The sequence below is a fragment of the Chaetodon trifascialis genome, chromosome 15 (genome assembly GCF_039877785.1).
Source record: "Chaetodon trifascialis isolate fChaTrf1 chromosome 15, fChaTrf1.hap1, whole genome shotgun sequence".
Lineage (NCBI taxonomy): Eukaryota > Metazoa > Chordata > Actinopteri > Chaetodontiformes > Chaetodontidae > Chaetodon > Chaetodon trifascialis.
This window is the reverse complement of record NC_092070.1, coordinates 8,916,085-8,938,758: the sequence shown is the minus strand read 5'-3', so window position 1 is coordinate 8,938,758 and position 22,674 is coordinate 8,916,085. Positions and strand designations below refer to the sequence as shown.

The 22,674-nt window shown below is 41.3% G+C and overlaps 3 protein-coding genes and 2 pseudogenes across 3 annotated transcripts; all 5 read right to left on the bottom strand.

Annotated features, from left to right (window-relative positions):
- Positions 1 to 255: 255 nt before the first annotated feature.
- Positions 256 to 1,804, bottom strand: LOC139343170 (uncharacterized). The gene is made up of 2 exons (XM_070980654.1): positions 1,792 to 1,804; positions 256 to 1,741 (listed from the first exon to the last, which is right to left on the bottom strand). Exons 1-2 carry the CDS (start codon positions 1,802 to 1,804, stop codon positions 1,116 to 1,118), a joined length of 639 nt encoding a protein of 212 aa, XP_070836755.1. The 3' UTR covers positions 256 to 1,115.
- A 32-nt stretch (positions 1,805 to 1,836) lies between these two features.
- LOC139343169 (interferon-induced very large GTPase 1-like) lies at positions 1,837 to 3,488 on the bottom strand (annotated as a pseudogene).
- Positions 3,489 to 10,738: 7,250 nt separating this feature from the next.
- Positions 10,739 to 18,434, bottom strand: LOC139343680 (interferon-induced very large GTPase 1-like). The gene is given in 7 exon segments (XM_070981434.1): positions 10,739 to 12,926; positions 12,928 to 15,542; positions 15,646 to 15,677; positions 16,205 to 16,313; positions 16,425 to 16,465; positions 16,561 to 16,683; positions 18,383 to 18,434. Coding segments are annotated over 6 exon segments (5,067 nt in total). The 5' UTR covers positions 16,643 to 16,683; positions 18,383 to 18,434.
- A 524-nt stretch (positions 18,435 to 18,958) lies between these two features.
- LOC139343168 (uncharacterized) lies at positions 18,959 to 20,412 on the bottom strand. The gene is made up of 2 exons (XM_070980653.1): positions 20,400 to 20,412; positions 18,959 to 20,348 (listed from the first exon to the last, which is right to left on the bottom strand). The coding sequence occupies exons 1-2, from the start codon at positions 20,410 to 20,412 to the stop codon at positions 19,723 to 19,725; spliced, it is 639 nt and encodes a 212-aa protein (XP_070836754.1). The 3' UTR covers positions 18,959 to 19,722.
- Positions 20,413 to 20,444: 32 nt separating this feature from the next.
- Positions 20,445 to 22,096, bottom strand: LOC139343166 (interferon-induced very large GTPase 1-like; annotated as a pseudogene).
- Positions 22,097 to 22,674: the final 578 nt, after the last annotated feature.

Sequence of the window (22,674 nt, the reverse complement as noted above, 5' to 3'; positions counted from 1 at the left end):
CTCACATTACCCACACAGTACAGTACAAGTATTAAAGATGTAGTTAGGCTAATGATTCTTCTTATTTTTTTTTAACAGAATTGCAAACTATGATTGGACAAAAAAAGGTACATTTTTTACCTGAAAATGGAGAATATTATCACTGCGCGGTGCCCAGACCATCCATTATGCAGGCTACAAATGCCAGTCAGTGACATTAAGACCTACAACATGAAGCAGTGCCAACAATAAGAAAAACTCTAAGATCTATTAGATTTAAAAGATGTATTTATGTTTCCAATAATGAACCCAGAAAGCAATGAACAAACAAAAGCAGAATTTTCATGAAATGACATGTATAGTGTAGATCAGACCTTTATTATTTCAGCCACATAGAAAAAAAAAGGCAACTAATACTGATGAAAGCTTGATAAACAGTTCTACATGTTAGAGGTGCAGTCATCACTATCAGCTGTAATTGTACAACTATCTTAGTTTTGACCACACCATTATTCCTGATCACAGTTAATTTATTTACATCGTGGAGAGCTTTTATCACAATTGTTATAAAACAACGGTCCTCAAATTTCTGGTTCAGCTTGACCTCTGACCTTTTAACCCGACTTTGTTTACATAAAATAAATTTGCTGTTGAACATCATGGTGATGTAGTGAGTGATGTTCTGTGTGAAAAAAAGAAAAAGAAAAAGAAAAATCCATTCAAATTTAATTGTTCCCCAGGATATCCACTCAACTGTTATGGGTATAATTAATGCAGGTGGGACATACTGACATACATAAAGTCATTATTAATAGTTTGTCATGACGAGTCCATTTTGTGGTGTACGACTCATTCAATGACTTATATCTTTAGAATACTTTTAATAATCTGTATAAAATCACGGCTGCAACGTCATGAGGGGAAGGATCAAGATCAGCATCGGCCATCCTGTCGAGGCTGCAGGCAGACCAGGATCTGGTGGGTGATCAGTGACGAGCTGTAGATGCATGTGAGAGGGGGAGGAACGTGTCTGGAGAGGAAGATCAGAGTATCATATCAACATTCAGCCTCTCTGACTTGAACCCAAAATTCAGCTCACTGGAAAGTTTCTGCTCTCTTTCATAGACTTTCAACATCTAGACTTTGATCTCTTCCTCCTCTTCAGAAAAGGCATATGGTGTTTTGCGGCCGTGGGAAAGAGCAGGAGAGGTGGTGTTGTTGAGCATCCTCGTTCCCTTCGTGAAGGAGCCTCCGCCGTAATGGCGGGACAGCACATCAGCTGCCCTCTGGAACCTCTCTGCCTCCATGGCAGGCTCTGCTCTGTGAGGGGACCCAGCGTACTCATCTGGTGACCTCTGGGACCTCCTGTCCTCCTGTTGCTCTGTCCAGTTAGAGCTATAAAAGCGCCCCCTGCTGACTGACCTGCTTCCTGTGGAAGAGTTTGGTGAAGTCACCGCAGGGCTCTGCACAGGCGTCTCTGTCAGAGAGCTCTCTTCCTCTTCTTTCTCTTCCTCGCCTTCCGCTTCCTCGCCTGCTGTCCGGCTGTGATTAGACATCTGAAGGCAGGTGGGGTTGTCAATCAAGCTCAGTACCTCAGACATCAGGGAAGGGCCAAGGTCTACAGTGAATGAAGTGAGGGAGTCTGAGCGCGTCAGCGTGATGCCACCGCTGTGTGGTAGAGACCCCTTTTGGACGTCTCCATCTTGAAACTGTCTGTCAAGGCGAGAGAGGCGGGGCAGAGTGACGAATCTAGACTGCAGGCCTGCAAACAGACAGGAAACACACAAAGACACTGACTTGAAAAAAGAGAACATCTCAGAGACATGCTTACACTTGAACTTCGTTTTACTGCATTTGCTACAGTTTTCCAGGCACAACAGCAGATGAGCTTCCTTTGCAGAAGCTTTTGAAAATGTCATAATGCTGTATTTTCTTGCTTTCTATATAACTCTGTGCGTCGCTGGTCATTTGGAATTTCTTGTGGGACTCTGACAGCCAACCCCCTGCTCTGTCAAATATATACAGCAAGAGATCAACCAAAAAGATCTTCTTCAGAGTATATTTCTGCTCTGACTCAAATTCTGTCACTTTTTCTTTGACATTGTTCACCACTTCCTGCAAGTAAGCTGATCTGTAGCGCCTTGTCACCACAGGTTTGCTCTCACAGGTTTTGCCCATTGCTTGAACACTATTGACACATGCTTAGACCGAAGCAACAAAACTTTAGGTTTTTGTTACTTTACCTTAAACACAGTGTAACCATACACTAAACAAAAGTGTTGCTTTGCACTTTAGTTGCAATTCTGCATCACACTTACTCTTTTATGCAACACACTTGCTCCTGCACACTACACACTATTTCATGCATAAGACACTTCATTCACTTCATAACTGCATAAGACACTTGACACATGAAATAGTGTGTAGTGTGCAGGAGTAAGTGTGATGCAGAATTGCAACTAAAGTGTTCAAGCAGTGGGCAAAAACTGTAAGGTGATGTAATTTGTAACCCTACAGTAATTCTATTACAGTACTTTTCATTTTTGGTTGTTGTGAAAACCTTTGCTTGTTGGAAAAAACATAACAGAAACTGTGAAACAAACAGTATTGCATTGAGCTTCACAGAATGCTCTGAGAAACTGAATAAAAACAGTGAAAATGAAGGACTGCAGTGTTTTATATAAAGTACACTGGTGTGTTGCTGCTAATCTGAAAGTCTATTCATATGATGGAAGTGTGTATCATTTTGTCATCAGAGTGACATTTTGACAAGGGATTGTTAGGTTTTGATAGCAGAGTTTCAGTTTGACATAGATGTAAATGCTTTATTTCCCAGTGTTGTGCCTTTATTTGCTTGTGTGCAGAGTTTTGACACACTGAGCCAAGTTTTGCAAAAAGTGTTCAAGCGACGGGCAAAAACTAATCGTATCAAGGGACTGTTTTTCAGCCTCGTCGATGAGGGATCTGATCAGCTGCTGTTCTTCATGCCGTAAATGGGGCCTAACCTTTTCCATCACAAGTTCAGTCAATTTGTAAAGGCTCTTGGTGTGAGTTACGTAATGCTTGTAATCGCCAACTGCTGATATGTTTTTGTAGCTGCCACTGCTTCTGGATTCACCGATGAGAGACCACTCAACACCGAGCTCTTGAAGGATAGTAGACTGATCTTCTTCATAGTCGATGTGCTCAATAGGTTTCGTATCTGCAATTAACTGGGTAACCCAGGAGTTCTAAACAGAGTTGAACTGCTTCTCAAGTTCCTCTTCATCTTCTGCCTTGTCTTTTAACTGATGAGCAAGTTCTTTGCTCTTCTGCAGCAGCTTGTTCTCAAACTCTGTCTTCTTATCATCAAGCTTTTTACAAGCACTCCTCTGCTGGATAACTTCATCCAGTTTTCTTTTAACTCCTCTCACAAGTTCATCATGAAGCTCCTTGATTTTGATTTCAAATTGGCCTCGCCACTGAACCAATATTTCTTTATTTTTGTCGTCATCGAAGTAAGTTGCCATTTCTTTGTTGATTTCTCCATAGATTTGAAAAAGATTACTGAGTTCAATCTTATCAAATTTTCCATTTTCAATTCTGGTATAAAGCTGGTTTTCAATGGTCAGCATGCTGCTCCTCAGGGCCCATGTCCAGTTCCCATACTGGACCTCAAGTTTGTTGTACAATTGCAATTTCGAGTGTATTTTTGAAACTGAAAACAAAGTGTTCGTTCATCAGGGAATTCCACAGGTCCTGGATTTTGCTTTTGAACTGTGGGAGAGTAATCCCAGCAGACCCCGTTTTATACATAAGATCAGACCCCTCCTGCATGTTCTTCACTCTGTGATGTGACAGATGTGAAGAACTGAGAATCTCTTCATCCACGTGACTTCTCAGAAATGTTTAACAGAAAACTGAAAGAGAAAGCAATTCGTTCCCTTGTTAGGCTTAAAGCTCACATTACCCACACAGTGCCAAGCACATGCTGCTGTGCTGACACTTCTTCGCAGACCATGCATGATACAGGCTACAAATGCCAGTCAGTGACATTAAGACCTACAACGTGAAGCAGTGCTGAGAAAAACTCTAAGATCTATTAGATTTGAAAGATGTATCTATGTTTCCAATAATGAACCCAGAAAGCAATGAACAAACAAAAGCAGAATTTTCATGAAATGACATGTATAGTGTAGATCAGACCTTTATTATTTCAGCCACAAAAAAAGGCAACTAATACTTGATAAAAGCTTGATAAACAGTTCTACATATTAGAGGTGCAGTCATCACTATCAGCTGTAATTGTACAACTATCTTAGTTTTGATAACACCATTATTCCTGATCACAGTTAATTTATTTACATCGTGGAGAGCAGGGCCGTGCAGAGACCTTTGGAGGGGCAGGTGTTCAAAGTTAAAAGGGGGCACATGGAGCACAAATTTGAAACACCATACAGAAACATACCTTGCAATATAACCTGTTGAATGTTACATATTCATAAAGGATGTAACATGGAATCACAACATAACATATCATTGTGCACACCTCATATATTTGTTAGAGGCCAGTGCAAAGCAAAATTAGTCTCTGTTTTACCTGATGGGATACACTGAACAGTTTCTGTTGAGGGGGTTGGTGAGGAGGCTGCTGCTGCTGATATGACATTTCATACCTTCTCAAAAATTGTACTGTATAGCCACAAATTTAATCCATTCATAATCTGCCCTTTATTATTCCTAGTGCTAAATATTTTTGTGCTTTTATTCAGTTTGACTATCGACTTTGCGCCAGACAGCAAGGCTCTAAAAGTTATATAATCTGTATGCATATTATACTTAATTTGTGTAATGTTATAAACAAACAAGTACTGATATGTTTAAATGAGAAGTTGAGAAAATCAAAATTCAAATTCTTCTGTTATTGTTGTATTTATACTGTAATAGTCCAAAATTATGTGAATATGCATATTGCATAGTTTTAGTGAAATAACATAGTCTCTGCCTCATTGCCTCTAGATGCATAGGAAAAAACAGCTTGACAGTAAAATAACACATGATATCTCTCTAATGCACTTTGCCCATGACAGGAGAAACATACAGAAACAAACAAACAAAAAAGCCTGACATACTTTTCCCTCACAGCACGCTGTGTGTGGTTAACTAGCGGCTATAACTTGTGAGAGGTGTGTGTGCAGAGTTGGACGACACGGAGTATATTCATTGCTCACTTCACTCATCTTTCAAGAACACATCGTGCACAAACGAATACCGCTGCAAAACCTATTCACCGGACCAGCTGTTTACTCCCTCGGGTCTTCTTCGGTTTCGCGAGACTAGCACTGGCCATCTCCAGCAGCTCAGCGATTAGCAGCAGGGCACGTCTGGACACGTCAGGGCAGCGACGTCAGAGTGAGGGCACGTTGTGGACCATGTGACCGACCAAGGTAGATCTAAATTATTATTATTACTTTGATTTATTTATTATTATTTTGGGCCACACAGACGGGCTTTCACACACACACACACACACACACACACACACACACACACACACACACACACACACACACACACACACACACACACTTGCCAAAAAAAAAAAGGGCACTTTGGGCATCAAGGGGCAAAGGGGCAGGTGCTCCGCCCCCCCCCCCTCTGCAACTAAGCTACTGTAGGCTAAAGACAGGTGCAATAGGAAATTTCTCCTATTAGAATATGAACCGGTTTCTCATACTTTGGTAGAAATTTTCTTTATTTCTGGATCCACTGACAGTGCTTCTGTTTTTCTGTTTACTTTATTTTGTCATTTCCGGCAGCAGAGCAGAAGTTGTTGAGTCAGACTAACATACATACATACATACACACACACACACACACACACACACACACACACACACACACACACACACACACATATATACACACACACACACACACACACATACACACACACACACACACACACACACACACACACACACACACACACACACATGTTTCAAGTGGGCCCAGTTAGAAACACAATTCAGCGCGACTCCTACAGCCAAATACGGACATAATGTGTTGATGTCCACTTTGTTAGAAACCAATATAAAGCTCACGTAATGGCTTCCCAAATAGCATCCAACGTACTTATAATCACGTTTTTGTTTTTTTTTTTACTGCCCCCGGTGCTCAAAGCTAGGGACTGCAACATATTAAATGTGGACAATCAATGTAGACCGTCAATGTAGACAAGAAACCGTACTAATACTTCCGGTAAGTACGTTCAAATGGCTGTGATCAGTCAAGAGAAGTTCAGAAGTCAAGTAACCGAAATTGTCATAAAAATTATCACACAATAATATTAACAACCATTAATCGACAGCTGTCACAAGTCTTCTGACAATTAGGATTTAATTTAATGTAGCGTCATTCAATAATCAGAAAAAGTCTTGATTTACCCTAAAACTTTTTATTAAAATCATATCAATAGCAAATAATAAGTTGAGTTGTACAAAAACGCTACAGCAGGTTCCTCCTTGAGTTTCCAATCAGACAGTCACTGAAACTGACATGGAGCAAACTCACACAGTAAATGAATGAATGAATGAATGAATGATAAATAAAGACATGAACTAGCTGTCAGATTCATTAAATGCCAGTTCAGGACACAGACAGCTTAAAATAATCACATATATGCTGTGTTTTTTAAAGATCAATCATCACAGTGTTCTTTCACTCATTGGATCAATAGGCTGGTTAATACCACAGGTACAGTGTGTCCCTGTGGGAGGTGTTTTTACTCCAGTGTCATCAATCATGACTTGCAGACCCTCAATGTACTCAATGGCTCCCAATCTAAAAAATATTTAAATAGCCCCTGGCAGAGGAGTTTGCTCTAACCCTTCATAACGTCACTGTCACAACCTGTTCCATTATCAAGGAGTTCAACAGCAGTGATTAAACAGAGCGGGGCCTCTGCACTGAGTAGGCTGCTTGATAAACACGATGATGAAGGTGGTGGCTGTTTAAAGTCCTTTTACTGACTCTTTTGTGCTCTACACCATAAATTAGGTGAAATCCACAGTCACACTACCTGCTGCTTGTCTTCCAGGACAGGAGACTGAGTCGAGACCTTCGTCCTACGCCTTCCATTAGCTGCACGACTCTTCAGTCAGAATGAGCATGGTGAGATAAACTGCTTTGTTTCTGCTTTGTTTCTTCGCTGCACATGGACAAATGATGGATTTGGAACTTGCTGAATGGTCATATATCAATATTTGATTGCTCTGCTACCATCATGGCTGACAGTAACCTTCATTTTCTGACAAAATTCTTTCAGCAACTTGAGCTGAAGAATGTGAGTCTGAGGGCTGGAGATCAGCTGAAAGTAAAGGGGATAATTCTGCATGATGCTGATCGGTGAGGTCACCAAACACATGATGTTTATTTCAGGGGACTTCAAACTGACCTCCTTGAAGATCTGCCAAGAGACATACCTGCTGTAGCACGCGCATGCTGTGTTTATCGGTTTGGTGACTTTAAAATGGGTCAGTTATTGTAATATTAAGCATGAAGAGGTCTTCAGTACTTTGGAAATGTATCTTTATTTAAAAGTGTCCCGTTGTACACAAGAATATAAAACGTTTAAATTCAAATAATCTGGTTTTGTTGTCTTTGAGTGGTTGGGGCTTAATCCTGGCTTGGAAAAAATACTTCCCACAAGCAGTAACACTGGCTGAAAACCAGCAGTCTGCTCTTTTACTGCACAGCAGACTGATGACACCTGTGAGGGGTTTTCATTTATATTGATGGTTCAGAGAATCAGAGAGGCCATTGAAATTATGCCTGTGTATCATCACTTCATTCAAAACTAAGAGCATTAAAAACAGAAAGTTCAAAGACGTCTTCTCATTAATCTTGAAGTGTGAAACAGCATCAAAAAGAATAACAAAACCAGCCGTGCCAACTGATGAGCAATGTGCAATAAAAAATATCAGATCTTTCATTTGAAATTAAAAACTATTGGACTATTTTGACCAGATGATGCAGCAGAAAACTTGGAAGCTATACGATTTTTTCTTGAACAGTGAGCCAAAGACTTGAACAGTCATCAGATGGCTTTCAGTACTTGTTAAAAGTAACTATGAAATAAGTTAATGACCAAGTATGCACCATCAGGTGCGTTTTTCTACAAACAGTACAGGCTATGCAGGAAAACAAGTTTGTTTTTCATGTATTTCCTGTGTTTCATCTTTGTTTTCTTCATCGTTGTCCATCCATCCATTTTCTATACCGCATATCCCTTTTGGGGTTGCGGGGGGTGCTGGAGCCTATCACAGCCATCAACGGGCAAGAGGCGGGGACCGGTCGCCGGTCCATCGCAGGGCACAAACACACAACCATTCACACTCACACTCACTCATGGGGCAATTTTACAGTCACCAATTAACCTAATGAGCATGTTTTTGGTCTGTGGGAGGAAGCCAGAGTGCCTGGAGAAAACCCACGCATGCAGAGGAAGAACATGCAAACTTCACACAGAAAGGCCCGACCCGGGAATCGATAAACAGCAACCTTGTTGCTATGAGGCACGCACACTACCTGCTGCGCCACCGTGCAGCCCACTCTTCATTGTTGTGTCTTTATTAATTGATAATGAACTCTTAATTTCATCATTCATAACACATTAACCTGCTCACTCTGTATATAAGCACCCAGATTACTACCAGTATTCATCTGTGCATGTTATTTTACAGGAAACTGATTTGTGAATAGTTGTGAAGAAGTACTGTGATTTTCAGCTGGGCGATAGAATTTCTGAAGAACTACAGGAAGCTAAATTAAAACTGGACAGCCTGTTGATTAAGAAAGCAGAAGATTTCAAGCATAACTCTAATAAATTATATAGTTGCAAATAAATCAGGCAGACATCTGACCTCCTTAATAAAGAAAGTTTTAAAAAGGCAACTTATAGTTCTAAGAGATGAAGCATCAAACAGAGCCAACACGAATAACCAGGCCATAAATGATGAGTTTAGATCATTTTATGTAAAGTTATATACGTCAGAAATAAAAGACCAGGACCCTCTCCCCTTCTTAAATTCAATCAACCTTAAATGCCTTTCTCCTGAACAAATTGAAGATCTCAGCAAGGACATCACCAACTTAGAAATACTATCTGCTAGTAAGAATTTTCCCCTCAAAAAAGCTCTGGGAATGGACGGCTTTCCTACAGAATTTTATATCATTTTCTGGGCAAAAATGCATTCCTTCTTCACAGAAGTGGTGAATTCAGTGCAAAAAACAAGAATCTTCCTGAAACAATGCACCAAGTGACTATATCTGCTATACCAAAACCAGGTAAAATACCTTCTGATTACAGGCCAATTGTCAGGCTTGGGCTCAAAGCAGGACTCAGATGCAGAGACTGGTTCACAAGTTCTGACTTTATTAATGAAGTCTTGAACAAACCTCTGGGCAGAGTGAGAAAACAACGAGGCTATGATATAACCTGACGCGTGATCTTCCTACTTCCTACTTCCTTACTAAAACTGGTCTATTAAATGTACAACAAAAAATCACTCAGATCAGAGGAAGACAAACAAGAACTTCAATATCAAAAAACCTGTGGCTGTGGCAAGGAATGCTGGCGTGAACATACAGGGACGATACACACTGGCACAAGACAAAGGGAAACGCAGACTATTTGAACACATGAGGGCAAGGGAACAGGTGGAAACAATCAGGTAATCAGGAAGACAATCAGACTGGAGACATGAGGAAGGGCAAGTGACCTGAAACGAGAGGAGAGTTACTTCAAAATAAAACAGGAAATGACGAGACAAAAACCCAAGACAAGACAATACCTCACCGCGGTGTGACACCAATAAGCTTAATAAACTGTGATGAGATGATCATAACTAAAATGATCATAACTAAAAAAAGAGATCGATTGGAAACCGTGATATACTATTAGAGAATAATTATAATAAGTGGACTGAAGACGTAGGCGCTGATGTTAAAGACAAATGGAAAGAATGCTTGTCACTAACATACAAATTAACCACTAATGAAAATTTGTGCCTAATACAGTTTAAGGTAATGACAAGAATATACCATAGAAGAGATAAAATATGTAAGTTCAAACACACATCGTCAGATAAATGTTTCAAGTGCAACCTATATGGCGACTCCCTCATGCACACCTTTTGGTACTGCAAAAGTATTAAGACGATTTGGGAGAGCATAGAGAGGTGGTCATGTCAACAGAAAAATTATATTCTCTCCAAGAAAGTGTATTTTTCATGATATAGAGACGATGAGATATCCAGCTAGTTGGCAGACACTTTTTTCCCCTCTCATCTTTAAAAAGCTAATTTTTGTTAGCTAGTTTTGTGTACTACGTGTGTTCAGCTCTATCCTATGCGGGGTGGGGGGCATAAAGCATGTGGGTGGGATTGGTGGGGTGAATGGAAGGGTGGGTTGGGTGGGAGGGTGAAGGGATGGTAGGGGTGGGTCCGTATAAGCAATTATAAGTATTGAGGGAAGCAATGAACGTAAAAAAAAATAAAAATAAATAAAACAGATGAAAATCTGATGTAACTGATTTTGATGAAATTCTGATGAAACTCTGATTCTGAAATTGCTCTTTTTTTCCCTCTGTTGTAGATGTTTTGATGTACTTCCTGGTAACTAACTATGACGACCCACAGAAATTAATAAAATAAAATTCTACTAAAAAAAAAAAGATTTTCAGCTGGGCTGTGGTTGTATTGGCTCACTCACAGACTCTCTACATTTCATCCAGACTTTTAATAGCGTCATCTTTAGAGACTGTTTTCCACTGTGTGGGAATTTCACCTCGGCCCTGGAATCTTAAATTATAGTGATCTTCCAGTTGCTCCTGAAATCGACACACAAACCAGATCCAATATTTCAGCTTGGACTCATCAGGGGTAATTCTCCAGTTAGCATACCTTGGCCCAGCAGTTCGGTACTGTTTGAAGGGAACAAGTTTTTCTGGATGTTCAGAATCTGGATAGAAACTTATGTCACTTGCAACACCTGTTGTGCAGAAGTCAATGCACAGTTCCACTGTGTTGCGGAAGTGCCAACCGTTGACTGCAGCAGGTCGATGAAAAGGCACGCTGTGGTCATCAGGGCTGTGATCGTCCATGGTGTTGGTACACACTGCTGCACAGAATGGACACTTTACCCAGCAGCACTTACACAGCTGCTCGATGAGGATTTGATCGGGCTTCATCCTGAATTCCTTCATCTTATCCAATGAGATTCTGCTCATCTCCTCTGTGATGGATGCAAGGCCTTTGTCCATCTCCTCTTTAAGAAAGTCGAAATTGTTGATGTTGCTGAAGTTTTGACAGCAAATGGCGAATGTCAGCTCATCTTTGAGCAAACTGGAAAATTCCTGCATCCACATGTCTATGCCTCCTCTCTTGGTTTTGGTTTTCTCTGTCGCAGCAAATAAAGCTTGACTCACAAGTTTTTTGATGTGGTCAGTGTTTTTCTTGAGTATACTCAGTGCTTCATCTTTGTTTTTTTTAAAGATGTAGTTCTGTGCTGTCTCCTTTATGAAAGTCTCTACTTGCCTCCTTGGGTGTCTGATGTAGGTGATAAAAGCATTAAAGTCCTCTTTCTCTGCCAGTGACTTCAACATGTTTTTCTCCAAGTCCAGTCTGTTCTCGTTAAATGCTGGGAAACTGCACCTCATTTTTCCAGCGAGATCAATGGCGGTCTTGTTGCAGACCACCTCAACAGCAGAACTCTTCAGCTTTTCACAGATCAGTTTTCCAGGCACAACAGCAGATGAGCTTCCTTTGCAGAAGCTTTTGAAAATGTCATAATGCTGTATTTTCTTGCTTTCTATATAACTCCGTGAGTCATTGTTCATTTGGAATTTCTTGTGGGACTCTGACAGCCAACCCCCTGCTCTGTCAAATATATACAGCAAGAGATCAACTAAAAAGGTCTTCTTCAGAGTATATTTCTGCTTTGACTCAAATTCAGTCACTTTTTCTTTGACATTGTTCGCCACTTCCTGCAAGTAAGCTGATCTGTAGCCCCTTGTCACTACAGGTTTGCTCTTAATCGTATCAAGGGACTGTTTTTCAACCTCGTCAATGAGGGATCTGATCAGCTGCTGTTCTTCATGCTGTAAATAGCCCCAAATGTAATATTTCAATTTTTTGGTCATGTCTGAAACAAATCCAGCAAATCTCTTAATAGGATTAGAGCGTTTTCTCTGCACTCTTGTGGCATTTTCCTTCTCATTGTCTTGATTCTTGGTGTGAGATAGATAACGACTGTAGTCGCCAAGTTCTGATATGTTTTTGTAGCTGCCACTGCTTCTGGATTCACCAATGAGAGACCACTCAACACCGAGCTCTTGAAGGATAGCAGTCTGATCTTCTTCATATTCGATGTTCTCAATAGGTTTCGTACCTGCAATTAACTCAGTAACCCAGGAGTTCCAAACAGAGTTGAACTGCTTCTCAAGTTCCTCTTCATCTTCTGCCTTGTCTTTTAACTGATGAGCAAGTTCTTTGCTCTTCTGCAGCAGCTTGTTCTCAAATTCTGTCTTTTTATCCTCAAGCTTTTTACGAGCACTCCTCTGCTGGATAACTTCATCCAGTTTTCTTTTCATTCCTCTCACAAGTTCATCATGAAACTCCTTGATTTTGATTTCAAATTGGCCTCGCCACTGAACCAATATTTCTTTGTTATTGTCCTCATCAAAGTAAGTTGCAATTTCTTTTTTGATTTCTCCATAGGTTTTGTTCATTTCTTGAAAAATATAACTGAGCTCAACCTTGTCAAGTTTTCCATTTTCTATTCTGGTATAAAGCTGGTTTTCAATGGTCAGCATGTTGCTCCTCAGGGCCCATGTCCAGTTCCCATACTGGACCTCCAGTTTTCTGTACACTGCAATTTCAAGTGTATTTTTGAAACTGAAAACAAAGTGCATTCCACAGGTCCTGGATTTTGCTTTTGAACTGTGAGAGAGTAATCCCAGGAGACTGCGAAGCTTTAGAAAGGATGAAGTTCTTCAGCTCTTGGATGCTCTCACTGTACCCTGGGTTCGGAGGAGCCATAGGTGGACTTCCCTCCCACAGTTGGGCAAAGTACTTAACATCATTTTGCACATCAAATGTAATGACGTCACTGAAGCACTCAAGATCACAACCCTCCTCTTTTGCAGCCAGTAGGGCCATCTTGTCCAGTTTCTCCTGCAGCCGTCTCTTTCCATCCATGTTTTTCTCTGCAGCTGCAACATCTGTAACATTCTGGTGAACGAACACACAACTTGGAGAAAGTTTCACTCTCTTCATCCTCATCAAAGCCTGAACAACAATCTGCAGAACATCTTGCATCTCAGCTGGATTCTCACCAAAGATGTTGATCAATGTCATGTTTCCCAGACCAATAACAAATGTTGCCAGTTCATTGTCGCGGTGTAGGGTGGTGTTACCTGCCAGCTCGAGAGCACGCAGTCCTTCAGTGTCCACCACCAGAATGTAGTCAAACTTAAAGTCCTTCTTGATCTCCTCTGACACTCTGACCAGCTGCATGAAGGCACCCTTGGTGCACCTGCCAGCACTCACTGCAAACTGTAATCCAAACATGGCATTCAGCATTGTTGATTTTCCACTGCTTTGTACACCTAAAACTGACAAAACAAAAACTCTCTTGTCGCCCAATTTCTGAATGACTTCATTTAAAAGACTAGAGATCCATGTTACAGGCACATGACCTGCATCGCCATCCATCAACTCCATTGGCTGTCCTGATACCATCAGCTCTGCAGCCAGTGCTGGGTATCTGGACCAGTCAGTCTGCCCCAACTTTGGTTGTTTCTTCAGAGATGCATGAGCTTCATAGATCTGTCCCATTTCTCTAAAGATGTGTTCCAAGCCAAAGGTTGCTGCCTGTAGTTTTGCTGATATTTGATCCAGCTCATGTTGCTTGCTTTGTAGCTGATCAGATTTGCTATACTTCTTCTTCAAAGCCAAGACCTCAGACCACTTTTCGTCATATTTTTGCAGAATTAAACAGAGGTCATCTGTGGAGAGGGCATCGATTAAGATCTGAGTCCATTTCAGGAAATACTCTTTCTCTGTTGAAGACAAAGATGAGAGGCTTTCAATGAATGACTTCATCAACTGACTACAGGAAGCACTGCATTGATCTTGGCGTATTTTGATCAGTTTCTGTTGCTTTTCACATTTCTCCTTCTCAATGTGTCCTTTGAGGTGATGCAATTCTTTGTTTATGATGCACCACTTGTGCCACAGTTGGCCTTGACAAGGGAGAAATTTATCTTTTATCTTTGAAACATCCATCCCAGAAAGCAAATGTACTGTTTTCATTGCAGCAGATTTCCCTTTTTGGCAGAGTTTGTTGCTTTCATCCACTCGGACTCCAGAGACCTCGGCCATGGTTTCCAGCTGGAAGGATGCATGTGGTCCGGACAAAATGTTTCTGATGATTCCTTTCAATTCATCAGAGATACTTGACTGGCTGCTGTCCTTTAGACCTATTTTGTATTTTCCCTCTTTCATTTGAATCGCACCACAATCATTATCAGCAATGAGAATAATGAGAGGCTTCTGAGACTTGAAAAGGGCTGAGATGACTCCTGCACTGCTCTGGCTTTTTTCTAGAGTTGGTACAAGAACAACACAGACTGAAGATTTTTCAATCAGTATGTCACGCTGTTTTTTAAACAGGAGAGCATCACCATGAAGATTACAGAAGGCAACACAGTCAGTGAAGGCATCATTGAGTTTTCCAGCAGGGCAATACCAGGCAATCTCCGCCACCCCGTCCATCAAATAACGAGACTTGGTGCTGCCGGGGCAGTTTCTGTGGAAGAAGGTGTTGTGACGCTCGTTGATCAAAGTGTTCATCAGCTGAGATTTTGACAGTGACAGTGAGCCCAGACGGAGAAATAACACCATGGCTGTCTCAGCCTCGCAGATGGGCATGTTCTTCATGGTGACGATGTTTGAATTATCTCTGATTTGAGTTATCTTCCATGTTTTTCTTATTTGTCTGAATGTCCACAGAGGACAGTCAATATCCTCTGTGACCAGGTCAGGAACAAGCATAGGTAAGGCGTACTGACATTGTGATAGCTTTGTGATCATGTTCTGCTTAAAAAAGCTGTCTGAGCAGTGAAATACTGCCATTTGGACATCCATAGGATGGACGTGAGTCTGTTTTGACTGATGAGAGTCTACACGGGTGCTAAAAAGGGCGTCTAAGTCACTGTCATCTGTCTCAGGGGTGTTAAACACTGGAACAGGCGTTGAATAGCTACCTGCAGCACTGTCTTGTCTTACAGGAATATACCTGCCTCTGTAGTCTAACATCATCAGCCTCTGAAGAAAAGTATCAGCTAGATCTTTCTCACATGTGTCCTGGTCCTGTTTCACAGGTGGACCCACTTTAAGAAAATCTGCTGGTGAAAACTTGTGTTTATGTTTGTCTTGAAGGTGAAGTCTGCCAAGCAGCGTTTCAGTTTCTCTTTGATATTGTGTCTTCCTGTTGATCTCTTCAGCTCTCTTCATTGGCTGCTGTAAACATGTAAATAAGCACATACTGTATGTAAATCATAACATAATACAATATGATACAAAGTAAATAGGGCTGAAGTTCTCATGAATTAAATTTTCTTACCTTGTTTCCACTCATATCCATATGTAAGGTACCTGCAGCAGAATAATGAACTTTGTAATAAGAGGGCCACAAAAAATGATGAGATGTTAAAAATGTTTTTTTCTTACAAAACATTTAGAATGTTATAATCTTCTATCTTTCATCTGCACTTTCACATTTTTCATCGGGCTCATGAGTCACAACTGTCATTAAATAAGCAAGTGATCCTCTCCCAAGAGCTTTTTCTAACCACTGCACTCCTGAGCTGTACAGGCTGTTCTGAAGCCTTACCTTGCCGGTAAGAGTTAAACAAAGGCATGAATTTCCTGATTCAACAGGAGTTTGCAGATGTTTTCCCTACCAAGAATGTTAATGACAGAGATGTGCTGACCACACAAATCATACAGTTTGAATGAAAACTGTTCTGCAGTTTTTAGGCATCACTGAAACAAAATAAATGGAAACTAACATCACAACATCATAATGCAGAGATCATTAAAACAAAGCTAGACAGAATATCCAAAACTCATATATGATCTATAAAATCTGCTTTATAGTCAGTTCTTGATTGAAATGTTACCTTGCCGGTTGGTTGCAGGTGGTACAGACTTGATTTCAGACTCTCCACTTGTGCTTTCATTGTTCTTCTCTGAATGGTGAGCTTCACCAGCTTCATTCACTGGACCACACTGAGAAAATGTTACTCAACAGTTAGTTCTCCTCATATAAAATAAGAGCAAGGTACAAAACAAAGTGCAGCGGTGAGATAATGATGACTAATGGAGGTGAAAAGTTCTTGCCTTTACCTCGGCATTGGCTTCACTCTCCTCCATCTCATCCTCTGCAGGGCGTGTAGGACAGAGCAGAATACACAGCATCAGCATACATTAGTGACCATTCTTTATGAAAGATCATTTACTCAAAATGTTAGACGACCTTTGTCATTGGGTGTGAGACATTCGGCTTCAGACCCTCCTCCCCCTCCTGCTGCTGTGTTGTCGTGGTTGTCTGCCTCCATCTTATCTGCTCTTCATCCTCACAGAGTCATAAGACAAAGCCCTACAGACAAACACCAAACACAACAATTAACTAGTGCTGCTAATGCACATTACTATTCAAGCTGAGTAAATTATTTGATAAAAGAAATAAAAGTAGCACATCTAACACATAAAACATGTTGTTGAACAGCCTGATGATTGACCTGCAGGTGAAATGTTTGAGGTTTTTAGTCAGTGGGACTTAAGAGGGTGTGACAAACTTCATGCATCCATTTGAAACGTGGAGGAGTATATTTAGGCACGTTCAGCATAAAATGCAAGTAGGGTGTTTGGGCGCCCCCTGTACAGAAGGCAACGTGGGATGCGGGTGCACGTCGATGATCGATGGTCACACTCGTATGCACCAATCCTAACTTGTAGCATACCAGAATAAGGGGAGAAACTCAGCTAAAAGCCTCTACCAAGCATTGCCACCCAAACGAAACACCATCCATACTGCAATAAATGATATGGGCATATCACGAAAACACGAAAATAGTTTAGGTCCACTTTACAGCGCCTCCAGCATTCACCACTTTATACAAGCCGCAAAAGCCTGACATCCTATGAAAGCGGAGAGTCTGACGAACACAGCGATGTCTGCCTCCTCACTCTGCGACGAAAACTCGGCGAGCCAGCAGCCAAACAGTATCAGAAAAATATTTCTCAAAATCATACAGTAGGTCTTACATTTGCTGTTTTGTGGTCTAAAGTTATATTCCCGCTCGAAAAAACGCTGCTACTATCTACTCCTTTGACTCTGTGTTAGTTTGAGATCGACCGCGAGGGTCCTGGTTGTCTACATAGAGAGGAGGGGGGTTTTAGAGTGAGGGGAGCGCTCACATCAAATATACAATCTTTGGGCTTACTTCCTTCTGTATCGTCATTGGTGTTTCTATGGTGAACTTGGGTCCTGCACAATGGGGCGGAGGGAGGGGAAGGGCGGGGGCTACTGACTGCGGTAAGTGAGCAGCTCACGAGTAGGCAGAGCGGTCACAGAGGACCCTGCTGAGCAGCCCGAGGTGTATTTTACTGTTTTATTTGCATTTTATCCTTTTATGAGAACTAAAAACAACAGCAAACAGAAGAACGGTCCTCACAGAGAAGACTGTTAGTGAGCCTGCAACGAGATAACGGTATTCCGCTAAGATGCGCTCAGACCAGCGCCTGTGTGAAAACATCCGTAAAACTGCTCAGGTTCATTATTTTGGCATGTACTTTTGCACAGTTACTCATCAGATACGACTTAACGAATTCATAGATGAATTTGGCCATTATTACATGATTTAAAGGTGTTTTTTTTTTTTTCATCAAAATAATGTTTTTTGGCGGATAAATAATTAAAAATTTCTACTGTGTTCAAGATGAATTTACTCTGACGCAGTAACGCATATCTTGATTCTGACTTCTGTAGTAATCTCACAGGTCTTAGTTTTCTTTTGAGACCTCAAGATTATTCATACAGCCCTTGTAGTTGTGAAGATATACTTTATTTGTTTTGGGTAGGTCATTTCGGATAGGAGGTAAACAAAACAGGCCTGGTATTGAAGAGGTTAAACTGCAGTCAGTTGTAGAATGAGAGTAAAGGGATAACAATTAAAATTCAAAAACTGACACCTGTTTTGATCGGTAGCTTGCCTGCATGATATGTAGTCCAATGATCAAATGTCCTGACCACACATTCACTCATGACAAAGATTAAAATAAATGAAACATCTCACCTTTTGTCGTGTGTCCTGAGCTCTGCCTGATCTGTGACAATGCGGCTGCCTTGTCAGAAATCCCTGCAGACCCACTTTATATATGAGATCAGACCCCTCCCACATGCTCTTAACTCTGTGATGTCACAGATGTGAAGAATTGAGATTCTCTTCATCCACGTGACTTCTCAGAAATGTTAAAAAGAAAACTGAAAGTGAAAGCACTTTGTTTCCTTGTTAGGCTTAAAGCTCACATTACCCACACAGTACAGTACAAGTATTAAAGATGTAGTTAGGCTAATGATTCTTCTTATTTTTTTTTAACAGAATTGCAAACTATGATTGGACAAAAAAAGGTACATTTTTTACCTGAAAATGGAGAATATTATCACTGCGCGGTGCCCAGACCATCCATTATGCAGGCTACAAATGCCAGTCAGTGACATTAAGACCTACAACATGAAGCAGTGCCAACGATAAGAAAAACTCTAAGATCTATTAGATTTAAAAGATGTATTTATGTTTCCAATAATGAACCCAGAAAGCAGTGAACAAACAAAAGCAGAATTTTCATGAAATGACATGTATAGTGTAGATCAGACCTTTATTATGCCAGCCACATAGAAAAAAAAGGGCAACTAATACTTGATAAAAGCTTGATAAACAGTTCTACATGTTAAAGGTGCAGTCATCACTATCAGCTGTAATTGTACAACTATCTTAGTTTTGACCACACCATTATTCCTGATCACAGTTAATTTATTTACATCGTGGAGAGCTTTTATCACAATTGTTATAAAACAACGGTCCTCAAATTTCTGGTTCAGCTTGACCTCTGACCTTTTAACCCGACTTTGTTTACATGAAATAAATTTGCTGTTGAACATCATGGTGATGTAGTGAGTGATGTTCTGTGTGAAAAAAAGAAAAAGAAAAATCCATTCAAATTTAATTGTTCCCCAGGATATCCACTCAACTGTTATGGGTATAATTAATGCAGGTGGGACATACTGACATACATAAAGTCATTATTAATAGTTTGTCATGACGAGTCCATTTTGTGGTGTACGACTCATTCAATGACTTATATCTTTAGAATACTTTTAATAATCTGTATAAAATCACGGCTGCAACGTCATGAGGGGAAGGATCAAGATCAGCATCGGCCATCCTGTCGAGGCTGCAGGCAGACCAGGATCTGGTGGGTGATCAGTGACATGAGCTGTAGATGCATGTGAGAGGGGGAGGAACGTGTCTGGAGAGGAAGATCAGAGTATCATATCAACATTCAGCCTCTCTGACTTGAACCCAAAATTCAGCTCACTGGAAAGTTTCTGCTCTCTTTCATAGACTTTCAACATCTAGACTTTGATCTCTTCCTCCTCTTCAGAAAAGGCATATGGTGTTTTGCGGCCGTGGGAAAGAGCAGGAGAGGTGGTGTTGTTGAGCATCCTCGTTCCCTTCGTGAAGGAGCCTCCGCCGTAATGGCGGGACAGCACATCAGCTGCCCTCTGGAACCTCTCTGCCTCCATGGCAGGCTCTGCTCTGTGAGGGGACCCAGCGTACTCATCTGGTGACCTCTGGGACCTCCTGTCCTCCTGTTGCTCTGTCCGGTTAGAGCTATAAAAGCGCCCCCTGCTGACTGACCTGCTTCCTGTGGAAGAGTTTGGTGAAGTCACCGCAGGGCTCTGCACAGGCGTCTCTGTGAGAGAGCTCTCTTCCTCTTCTTTCTCTTCCTCGCCTTCCGCTTCCTCGCCTGCTGTCCGGCTGTGATTAGACATCTGAAGGCAGGTGGGGTTGTCAATCAAGCTCAGTACCTCAGACATCAGGGAAGGGCCAAGGTCTACAGTGAACGAAGTGAGGGAGTCTGAGCGCGTCAGCGTGATGCCACTGCTGTGTGGTAGAGACCCCTTTCGGACGTCTCCATCTTGAAACTGTCTGTCAAGGCGAGAGAGGCGGGGCAGAGTGACGAATCTAGACTGCAGGCCTGCAAACAGACAGGAAACACACCAAAGACACTGACTTGAAAAAAGAGAACATCTCAGAGACATGCTTACACTTGAACTTCGTTTTACTGCATTTGCTACAGTTTTCCAGGCACAACAGCAGATGAGCTTCCTTTGCAGAAGCTTTTGAAAATGTCATAATGCTGTATTTTCTTGCTTTCTATATAACTCTGTGCGTCGCTGGTCATTTGGAATTTCTTGTGGGACTCTGACAGCCAACCCCCTGCTCTGTCAAATATATACAGCAAGAGATCAACCAAAAAGATCTTCTTCAGAGTATATTTCCGCTCTGACTCAAATTCTGTCACTTTTTCTTTGACATTGTTCACCACTTCCTGCAAGTAAGCTGATCTGTAGCGCCTTGTCACCACAGGTTTGCTCTCACAGGTTTTGCCCATTGCTTGAACACTATTGACACATGCTTAGACCGAAGCAACAAAACTTTAGGTTTTTGTTACTTTACCTTAAACACAGTGTAACCATACACTAAACAAAAGTGTTGCTTTGCACTTTAGTTGCAATTCTGCATCACACTTACTCTTTTATGCAACACACTTGCTCCTGCACACTACACACTATTTCATGCATAAGACACTTCATTCACTTCATAACTGCATAAGACACTTGACACATGAAATAGTGTGTAGTGTGCAGGAGTAAGTGTGATGCAGAATTGCAACTAAAGTGTTCAAGCAGTGGGCAAAAACTGTAAGGTGATGTAATTTGTAACCCTACAGTAATTCTATTACAGTACTTTTCATTTTTGGTTGTTGTGAAAACCTTTGCTTGTTGGAAAAAACATAACAGAAACTGTGAAACAAACAGTATTGCATTGAGCTTCACAGAATGCTCTGAGAAACTGAATAAAAACAGTGAAAATGAAGGACTGCAGTGTTTTATATAAAGTACACTGGTGTGTTGCTGCTAATCTGAAAGTCTATTCATATGATGGAAGTGTGTATCATTTTGTCATCAGAGTGACATTTTGACAAGGGATTGTTAGGTTTTGATAGCAGAGTTTCAGTTTGACATAGATGTAAATGCTTTATTTCCCAGTGTTGTGCCTTTATTTGCTTGTGTGCAGAGTTTTGACACACTGAGCCAAGTTTTGCAAAAAGTGTTCAAGCGACGGGCAAAAACTAATCGTATCAAGGGACTGTTTTTCAGCCTCGTCGATGAGGGATCTGATCAGCTGCTGTTCTTCATGCCGTAAATGGGGCCTAACCTTTTCCATCACAAGTTCAGTCAATTTGTAAAGGCTCTTGGTGTGAGTTACGTAATGCTTGTAATCGCCAACTGCTGATATGTTTTTGTAGCTGCCACTGCTTCTGGATTCACCGATGAGAGACCACTCAACACCGAGCTCTTGAAGGATAGTAGACTGATCTTCTTCATAGTCGATGTGCTCAATAGGTTTCGTATCTGCAATTAACTGGGTAACCCAGGAGTTCTAAACAGAGTTGAACTGCTTCTCAAGTTCCTCTTCATCTTCTGCCTTGTCTTTTAACTGATGAGCAAGTTCTTTGCTCTTCTGCAGCAGCTTGTTCTCAAACTCTGTCTTCTTATCATCAAGCTTTTTACAAGCACTGCTCTGCTGGATAACTTCATCCAGTTTTCTTTTAACTCCTCTCACAAGTTCATCATGAAGCTCCTTGATTTTGATTTCAAATTGGCCTCGCCACTGAACCAATATTTCTTTATTTTTGTCGTCATTGAAGTAAGTTGCCATTTCTTTGTTGATTTCTCCTTAGATTTGAAAAAGATTACTGAGTTCAATCTTATCAAATTTTCCATTTTCAATTCTGGTATAGGGCTGCACGGTGGCACAGCAGGTAGTGCGGGTGCCTCACAGCAAGAAGGTTGCCGGTTCGATCCCCGGGTCAGGCGGGGCCTTTCTGTGTGAAGTTTGCATGTTCTTCCCGTGCATGCGTGGGTTCTCTCCGGGTACTCCGGCTTCCTCCCACAGACCAAAAACATGCTCATTTGGTTAATTGATGACTCTAAATTGTCCGTAGGTGTGAGTGTGAGCGTGAATGTTTGTTTGTCCTTGCATGTGGCCCTGCAATCGGCTGGCGACCGGTTCAGGGTGTACCCCGCCTCTCGCCCATTGTAGCTGGGATAGGCTCCAGCCCCCCGCAACCCCGAAAGGGATAAGCGGTATAGATAATGGATGGATGGAATTCTGGTATAAAGCTGGTTTTCAATGGTCAGCATGCTGCTCCTCAGGGCCCATGTCCAGTTCCCATACTGGACCTCAAATTTTCTGTACAATTGCAATTTCGAGTGTATTTTTGAAACTGAAAACAA